The following is an 8540-nucleotide window of genomic DNA, read 5'->3' as shown; positions in this document are numbered from 1 at the left end:
AACGTCCAACTTGGGCCCATCCTTTCCCACTCATTCTCCTCCCCTGTGGGGTTATGTAGCATCGTATTTTATCTGGAAATAGTTTGGTATTCACATCAGAATTTTATCTGAAAGTGAGAAGAAGAAGGAGCTGCCTTAAGCACAGTCCCTCAGTGTGTGCCATTTCCAGGCAGGCTACCTTGCTTAAAACTGCCCGCCCTGTGACTTTCTTAGGACTCCTTCCACAAGTTAGAGCTACCTACACCCACCTCCTGTCTCTGGTCATTAAACCAAGGTTAAGCCTGACCCAGATGAGGCAGTCACGTTCTTCGTTGCATACAGTAGAAGCACTAACTCGTTTAAACAGCAAATGGGATGTGTTCAAGAATGTTAGAGCCCTTCCACCATGTTCTTTGTCAAAGCAAAAGGCACTGAGACTTCTTCTGTCTTCTCCCTCTTTCATTTTGATGATGTTGCCCTCATCTACTTGTTCTAAGATTCCTACATTCAAATTCCAGGGAATGAGGAAATCAGGAAGAGTGGAGTGCATCCGTCCACAAAGGCTAGGACTTCTAAATTGCTCATTTATTTCCACATTGCTCATCAGCCAGAACAAAGTTCTATGACCACTCTAAACGCAAATGAGGCCAGAAAATACAGTCTCTACTTTGGTGGGCAGATGCCCTGCTGAAAATTTCATGGAAGAAGAAGCAGGAGGATATTGGCAGACACTAGCATTCTTATCTGACAAGTGATCAATTCAAAAAGAAATGGTGGGCACATCTGGGATCCCCTTAGACTTCTGCAGGGATCAAGAGCCATGTTTCATCCAACCCGTTACTGGTGGCCATTTATTGCCATATTGAAAGAGTATTTACTGAGGATCTACTATATGTGCTGAGGATACAACAGTGAACAAGGCAGGAAGGTTCCTGTTCTCATGGAGTTTCCATTCTAGAGAAAGTAGCAGACAGAAAAATGGGAACGCACAGTTCAGAGAACTTCAGGTATGATAAATACAGGCAGAAAATGAAATTGATGGTGGGAGGTGGTTTGAGTGGTGGTGGGCAGGAGAGGCCTCTGTGAGGATGTGACATTTGAGCTGAGATCTGGAGGGTGAGAAAGGGCCAACTCTACATGAACTTTGAGAAGAGCATCATAGGCAGGGGGAACAGCAGGTACAAAGGGCCTGGGGTGAGAATGAACTTGACTTAAGAAACAGAAGGCCTGTGTAGCTGGAGTAGGGGAAGTGAGGGAAAGAAGGGTAGGAGGGGAGGACAGAAAGATGGGCGGGTCTTTATGTAAATATATGCTTTTATTTCTCTTAGGTAGATGCCTGCTTCTGTGGGATTGCTAGATCTCTGAGTAGGTGAATATTTACCTTTATGAGAAACTACCAAACTCTTTTCCAAAGTGGTGGTTCTGTTTTTCATTTCCACTAGCAGCGTGAGATTTCCAACTGCTCCCCGTCTCTGTGGACACTCGAGAGGGTCAGTCTTTTTCATTTTAGTCACTCCAGTGGGTGTGTAATGGTATTTCATTGTGGTTTTAATTCGTATTTCCCTAATGACTAATGATGTTGAACGCTTTCGCGCATGCTTATTGGCCATCCGGGTCTCTTCTGTGATGTATCTGTTCACATTTTTTGGCCACTTACAAAATTGGTTCTCTGACTCTTCAAAAAGCCTCCTCTGCCCACTACGGGGAGGATGGGTTGTAGGGGGCAAAAGTAGAAGCAGAGAGAGTAGGGAGGGGCTGTCGCTTCCACAGAGACAAGCTCACCACACTGCCTGCTTTCTGGCAAAGTCAGCCTGGGCCTTGCCCAACTCTTGGGCTGCTTGCCAGGACAGATTAAGACACTTCACAGATCTCATGGGAGGTGAAGCAGCCCTACTTCCTGGAGCCTGGCACTGGGTTAGGGGTGTCTCCCAGTCAGCTGGGTGCCCTCCATCTCACCCTTTTTTCTTTCTTTCTTTTTTTTTTTTTAGATTTTATTTATTTATTTGACAGAGATCACAAGTAGGCAGAGAGGCAGGCAGAGAGAGAGGAAGGGAAGCAGACTCCCTACTGAGCAGAGAGCCGGATGCGGGGCTTGATCCCAGGACCCTGGGATCATGACCTGAGCCGAAGGCAGAGGCCTTAACCCACTGAGCCACCCAGGCGCCCCTCACCCTTTTTTCATCCAATGGCCCATCCACCCATGGAGAGCACAGGCCGACCAGCCCGGATCAGCGTTCTGTGCTCTGTACCAGTACAGTCGTATCAGTTGCTAACATATTTAATACTTCATTTTTAGTTGGTAAAGAGCCCTACCCCCCCCCCCCCCCATATCTGCCACCACCCCAGTCTGTTCCTTTGGGATACCTCGGACTTCCCCACATCTCCGCCACTAAAAGGTGTGTGTGTGTGTGTGTGTGTGGTGGGGGTGGAATCCAGGACCCAGACCGGCTGTATGGCCACATTTGCTTGATTGGTTGGTGCACAAGTGTGCTCGCTATTTCTGGGGACAGCTCGTGCCTGGCTGGAGTCGGGAAGACCGGGAGGCTGAGTCTGAGGGGTTGAGGGAGGCTGGTTATTAAGGTGAGCCCAGAACTGGAGACTTGAAATACTAACAATAACAGTAATGATGAGGACGGTGATTAAGAGTCACTGAGCAGGTAGAACATGCCAGGCAGACATTACTCTGATAGACCTCACAAAATCCTCACAATAAAACTGGACCACAGCAGCCGTGCCCCCCACAGTCCGCTCCCCCAGCCCAGCCAGAGTGAGCCCGAGAGCACCGAGTACTGGAGTCAGATGAAGCCCTTCCAGGCTCAGAGCTTCCCCTGCTCTCTGAGAGCCCTGAGGCTCATTCAGCTTCCGCCATCCAGAGGCCCTCTGCGGCCTGTTCTCTCTGCGCCCACTGCAGGCCTGGTGGTGGTAGTGGTGGGGATGTTGGTTCTTTAGCGACCAGACTGGGCCAGGCCTGGGTGCTCGAGGCTGTTGGCAGCCAGTGCTGCCTCCGCCTGGGCCCTGGCCCTCCTCCGGCTTCCAAATCCCCCCACCAGGAAGGACCACTCAGAATCTGTCCCATGACAGGCATCCAGTTTCCCCTTTTCTCTCCTGAGACCAGGCCCAGGGAGCTATGGGGTGTGACGCCCGGGTGGGGGAGGGGGGCTTCCTGCCGTGGGCCCATCCCCCCCAGTGCCCTAACCTCAGGTTCCTCCTAGCCAGCCCCAGCTCAGGCTCCGGTGGTGGGGACTAGAAATCCCTGTCTCCTCCTGGGTCGCCTTCCCTCCGTCCTCACTTCCAGCTACTTCCTCATTCGGTGGTGCAGCGCAGTCCAGCCCAGTGGTCCGCATATTGTCCCCCTTCCTCCAAAACCCCAATCCTGTGTCTGTGCTGTCTGTATCTGTGTCCCTTTCTATCCTTCTCTCTTCTTCTTGGCCTTGCCACCCCTTTCTCCTTCCGTATCTTTCCTCTTGGCTCTTTTTTCCTTCTCTCTAACGGTCAAATATCTATCTTTGTGTCCTGTGTTTCCTTACCAAATTTATTTGCTGTGTGACCTTGGGCAAGTGTCTGCACCTTTCTGTACAACGGGGATGACGAAGACAAGAGCGTCTACCTCAGATGGCTGCTGTGGGATTAAAAGGGTTAACACCTCAGGACAGAATGCCTGCAGCTCATTAGTGCCCATATCCTGAGGGCTCTCTTAATATCCTATAAACATCACAAAGTTCTGATTATCAATTATAGCTGGTGCTTATAAAAAGCTGACGAGTGTCAGACCCTGTTCTAGAGACATTAATCCATTCGCTCCCCACAAACCCCTACAAAACAGACAGTATTTTACTCCTTATTTTACAGATAAGGAAACCGAGGCCCAGAGAGGTTGGATGACTTGTTTAAGGTTGCCCAGCCAAGAAGAGGCAAAGATGGCTTCAGTCGTAGCTGCTAACTTCCTGGTACACTGATGGCTGACCCCCGATTGGGCACATGGACCCTTTCCCCTTTCATGTCCAGTAGTTAGGGGCTACAGCACGGCACCCTGGGGGTGTCTTGGCCTGATTCTTCCTGGCGTTATCTGTCTCTGTCCCTCCTCCTCTACTGTCCCCTCCTCCCTCCTGCCACCGCCCACCTCAGACTTCCTCCTTCACTTGGACGCAACACCACATCCCACCCGCCCTTGGACTCTGGTGTCCGGCGGTGTTGCCTGCGTCATGGGGGTCCTTGGACCTTCCACCAGGCTCCTGTTCCTGCCTCTCCTTCTGACTGTGGGTGGTGAGTTGGGGGCTATCACAGCCGCCTCCCGAGTCCCTGGGCAGAGCAGGGAGTAGGATAGAGAGAGAACCAGAAGGGGAGATGGGGGAAAGCAGAGCCTCAGTCCCCCCAAACTCATGGCTGTCTCCCAGAGCCTGAGACCCCAAGATGTGGCCTCTGCTAGCAGTGGGGGAGGGGACTCTACCGGTGTTGCAACAGGACAAGCCAGGGTAGAAGTAACACAGTCAGTGACCTTGACGCTGGCCCACAGGTCCCACCAGACACGGCTTTCCACTCTTATCTCCTGGCTCTTGGGACCCACCTTCCAGCTTCTGCACCCACCCTCCAGTCACAACCCCCTGCCTCAATTTACCTCCTTTTTCTCTCCTCAGGTTTCAGCTCTGTCCAGGCACAGGACGGTAGGCCTAGACTCTGCAGTCCCTCCTCCCTACCTCCCAAAGAGCTCCCCATCTCTGTCTGTTCCCCAAGCTTTCCAAACCTTCCCCTGTTGACACCTCCTCCCAGTTCCCAGCCCCCACTGGCAACCCCCAACCCCTGTCTCATATTCTCAGAATGCAACTGCTCTGTGGTGAGTCCTGGGGTGCTGGCGGGGATCGTGCTGGGGGACCTGGCGCTGACCCTCCTCATTGCCTTGGCTGTGTACTCCTTGGGCCGGCTCTTCCCTCGGGGGCGAGGGGCTGTGGAAGGTGAGTGGCTGTGGAGGGTGAGTGGGGCTGGAGGGGATAGCCTGGGACCCTCTGAGGGAGGGGTAAGCTCCCAAGTCACAACCAGCCAAAGGGACAATGATTGAGGGAGGGGCTGATTTTGTAGCAGCAAAAGGATCCCAGTTCACCGCCTTAACTCTGCATTCTGCACTACCCCCCACCCCCCAGCAGTGACCAGGAAACAGCGAATCACTGAGACAGAGTCACCTTACCAGGTGAGAAAACCCGCTTCTCTTCCTCAAAGCTCACTCCTACCCTGTGGGTGTCTGTCTGAAACACTTCCCCAGTCCTTCTAGAACCTAGATCCTAAAGCCTATCTCTCAGCAGCATTTCAACCCCTCAAAGACTCATGGAGAGCATCTGTCCAAAACTGCTTTCTTTTCTTTTTTTTTCTTTTTAAGATTTTATTTATTGGGATGCCTGGGTGACTCAGAGGGTTAAGCCTTTGCCTTCGGCTCAGGTCATGATCTCAGGGTCCTGGGATCAAGCCCTGCGTCAGGCTCTCTGCTCAGTGGGGAGCCTGCTTCCCCGTCTCTCTCTGCTGCTCTGCCTACTTGTGATTTCTCTCTGTCAAATAAATAAATAAAATCTTAAAAAAAAACCTACTTATAAGATTTTATTTATTTGACAGAGAGAGACACAGTGAGAGAGGGAACACAAGCACAGGGAGAGGGGATGGGAGAAGCAGGCCTCCCACAGAGCAGGGAGCCTGATGAGGGACTTGATCCCAGGACCCTGAGATCATGACCTGAGCTGAAGGCAGAGGCTTAACCCACTGAGCCACCCAGGCATCCCAGCCCCTAAATAAATCTTAAAAAAAAAAAAAAAAATTCTCCCCCTCCTCCCCCTCCACATGTGCACACACATTCTCTCTCTCTCAAGAAAAAAAAACAAAAAACCAACAACCTCCAATCAGAGGTATCTTTCCATTGCTTGCCTCTTTATCAATTCCTTTCTCAACTCTTTAGGCGGTCAAGGTCTCCTGTGAGAATCTAATGGAGGCCAAACAGACCCCTTCCCATAAAGGTGCATACCCAGACCAGTCATTTCCATATGATTTCAGGGACTCAGTCTGAGGGCTGCCTCTTGGGGCCATTAGACCCCTCCTCCCAAAATTGTAAGCTTTGTTCTGTGAAGTCTCTTATTTATGTGCAGTTAGCTTTGCTTTGTGTCACTTGTGGATAAAAAGCCTCTTTGTAAAGCATAAGCATCTTGAGTTTGGCTTTGTGAGGTCCAGAAGAATGAGGGAACTTTTCAGTCATCAGGGACCATGAAATTTTAGGGCAAGGCATTATTTCAATTTATTCATCCTTAGGTGGAATTTGTTGAGCCCCTACACAGCAACAGAGTTTACATCCTAGGAGATGGACCTGGAGCAAATTAAGAAATAAGATAATTTGAGGAGGAAATAACAACTGGTGTGACAGGGCCTGGAGTGTGTGTGTGGTGGGGAGAAGTTAGATGGCAAAATCAAGAAACACTTCTCTGAGGAAGTGACATGAGCTGAGACTTGAAGGGAGAGATGGAACCATCCATGGGAATATCCAGGAAAGCGGTGTTCGGGCAGAGAGAACAGCTTGTGCAAAGGCCCTGAGGTTGGGATGTAATGATGAGGCAGAGGAGACAGGGAAACACTAAATGCAGTTGATTCAAATCCAGATCTTTTCCACGGCTGCAAGGTTGAAGAAGCTGCTAGGAGCCATATAGGCCACTGGGAGAAGGCTGAATTTTTTTTAAGTTTATTCAGTGGACCTTAGGCACTAACGGTTCCCACCCTGTCCCTCCCATTAGGAGCTCCAGGGTCAGAGGTCAGATGTCTACAGTGACCTCAACACACAGAGGCCATATTACAAATGAGCCCACAGTGCAGCAGTCAACAACCTGATGCCTGGATCCAGTCACTCCTGATGCCTCCCCAGCACCCTATTCCTACTCCCACCAAGATACAGATCCTCAGAGTGCCCCGCCTGAGGGGTCAGACTTCTCTCCACTACTGCCCCCAAATAAACATGGCACACAACAACACTGTTGAGTTATTCCAGATCTCTCGGCTGAGGGGGCAGGGCTATGTGGGGTTCTGGGAGGTCATGGACCCAGAAACAGCTAAGTGGGAGGAAAGCTTTGGGCACCCTGGGGTTCTGTGAGGAAGAATCAGTACCAGAGGTGGTTCAATAGCTTTATTCCACCCCAAAGTGGGGAGTGCGTTTCCTGTGTGGCGGCACACGATGCGGGATGAGAGGGTCCCAAGTCAAAGGTCTCACTTACAGGAGGGTCAGCCCCTGCCAGGCATGTTGATGTAGACTTTGTCATCTTCTGGGGGCGGGGGAGAGAAAGCATGAGGCCTGACCACCTACCGCCCACCCACTTCCCCACCTTCCTGGGGACCCCCTGCCTCAGGGGTTTCCTCCGGAGTTCCCCCTTGCACCGCCCCCAGGGTTTCCCCAGCATCTCCTCCAGGGCTTCCCTGGGGGACCCCTCCCTGGGGACCCCCGCTCTAGGGACACCTCTCCCTCCGGGCCCCACCCTGTCTCTTCCCTCACCTCGGGTGGGCTGGTGGCGCAGGCAAGCACACGCAAACACGACTGCGATGATGAACAGCGACACCAGCGCGTCGGCGGCCATGAGCCCTGCCAGCACTGGCAGAGAGAGGGGCCCACATCCGGAACAGGAACCTGGAGGGTGGCGGCCAAGACAAGAAGGTGGTTGAGGGAGGTTCCAGACCCTCAGAGCTACCCTTGGGGCCAATAGGGCTGAGGAAGTCCTTGGAGGGGTGGGGAGGCAGGAGTGTCTGAGATTCCCTAAGGTTGACTGGGGATGAAAAGGGAGGTGGGGGCCTGGAGAGAAGCGGGGTGCAGGGTGGGGGGGTCCCAGCACAGAGAGACATACATGGTGCTTTGGGCATAGTGGGTACTCCCAAAGAAGGCTGGGGGGTGGCTGAATCCTTGGGGTTTCATTTTGGTGATGAGGGCAGTGAGATGGGGACCCAGAGAGGACTGTAGATCCCCTGCGGGTTCTGATTTGGGGGTGAGAGGGGAGCTGGTGACCTAGACAGGATCCTCAGGCTACACTTCAGGGATGAAAGCAGTACCATGGCACAAGGGAAGGGATGCTAATTTCTCACCTGGGGTCACCAGAGCGGCAGCCACCGTGAGAAGAGAGGGAAAGTGGATTAGCAGGGAGAGGTGGTGTCCTGAGAAATAACCTTTATTCGGGAGAGAGCAAATGAGAAAGAGGCCAGAGAGATAGAAAATCAGAAGTGAAAGTAGAGACAGACCCAGCAGTAAGAAGGAGAGATCAACAGGCTCCAGACTCAGCTTCTCTCCCACAAAGAACCAGGCTCTGCAGCCAAAATGGATCTCCAGGAAGGAAGGGGTCCTAGGAGGATGTGCCCTCAGCTCTCCACCCTTCAGAGGCTGCCCAAGCCACCCCTCTCATAGGGACTCTGCCTGCCACTCCCCCCCCCCCCCACCCATAACCGCTTTTGCTCACCCGGGAGCAAAAGAAGGAGCAGGATGACACCTGAAGGGGCCATGGTGGGCAAAAGGCTTTGGTCCAGAGAAGTCCTGAGGAACAGTGGGGGAGTAAAGAAGCAGA

General features: G+C 52.3%; 2 protein-coding genes across 3 annotated transcripts; one reads left to right on the top strand and one right to left on the bottom strand.

Annotated features, from left to right (window-relative positions):
* Positions 1-4096: 4096 nt before the first annotated feature.
* Positions 4097-6971, top strand: LOC123931567 (transmembrane immune signaling adaptor TYROBP). 2 transcript variants are annotated; one of them, XM_045988905.1, is made up of 5 exons: positions 4097-4242; positions 4614-4640; positions 4794-4928; positions 5118-5161; positions 6738-6971. In XM_045988905.1, exons 1-5 carry the CDS (start codon positions 4182-4184, stop codon positions 6801-6803), a joined length of 333 nt encoding a protein of 110 aa, XP_045844861.1. In that variant the 5' UTR covers positions 4097-4181; the 3' UTR covers positions 6804-6971. The 2 variants fall into 2 exon arrangements, with proteins under 2 accessions (XP_045844861.1, XP_045844862.1); XM_045988906.1 differs by having other exon boundaries at positions 4102-4242; positions 5115-5161.
* Positions 6972-7115: 144 nt separating this feature from the next.
* On the bottom strand, positions 7116-8540 carry HCST (hematopoietic cell signal transducer). Its single transcript, XM_045988915.1, has 4 exons — positions 8436-8540; positions 8068-8091; positions 7487-7618; positions 7116-7259 (listed from the first exon to the last, which is right to left on the bottom strand). The coding sequence occupies exons 1-4, from the start codon at positions 8476-8478 to the stop codon at positions 7219-7221; spliced, it is 240 nt and encodes a 79-aa protein (XP_045844871.1). The 5' UTR covers positions 8479-8540; the 3' UTR covers positions 7116-7218.

The sequence above is a fragment of the Meles meles genome, chromosome 19 (genome assembly GCF_922984935.1).
Source record: "Meles meles chromosome 19, mMelMel3.1 paternal haplotype, whole genome shotgun sequence".
NCBI lineage: Eukaryota > Metazoa > Chordata > Mammalia > Carnivora > Mustelidae > Meles > Meles meles.
Note: the sequence above shows the minus strand (reverse complement) of the source record. Positions and strands in the feature narration are given on the sequence as shown.

What these genes read in the sequence shown, in the direction of transcription:
- LOC123931567 (XM_045988906.1), top strand. Translation starts at nt 4,182, where the DNA reads ATGGGGGTCCTTGGACCTTCCACCAGGCTCCTGTTCCTGCCTCTCCTT. An exon ending in GGGGCGAGGGGCTGTGGAAG is followed by an intron (nt 4,929 to 5,114) that starts GTGAGTGGCTGT and finishes CCCACCCCCCAG; the next exon opens with CAGTGACCAGGAAACAGCGA. An exon ending in AGACAGAGTCACCTTACCAG is followed by an intron (nt 5,162 to 6,737) that starts GTGAGAAAACCC and finishes CCCTCCCATTAG; the next exon opens with GAGCTCCAGGGTCAGAGGTC.
- HCST (XM_045988915.1), bottom strand. Translation starts at nt 8,478, where the DNA reads ATGGCCCCTTCAGGTGTCATCCTGCTCCTTCTTTTGCTCCCGG. An exon ending in GCTCCTTCTTTTGCTCCCGG is followed by an intron (nt 8,092 to 8,435) that starts GTGAGCAAAAGC and finishes CTCTTCTCACGG; the next exon opens with TGGCTGCCGCTCTGGTGACC. An exon ending in TGCCGCTCTGGTGACCCCAG is followed by an intron (nt 7,619 to 8,067) that starts GTGAGAAATTAG and finishes GCCACCCTCCAG; the next exon opens with GTTCCTGTTCCGGATGTGGG.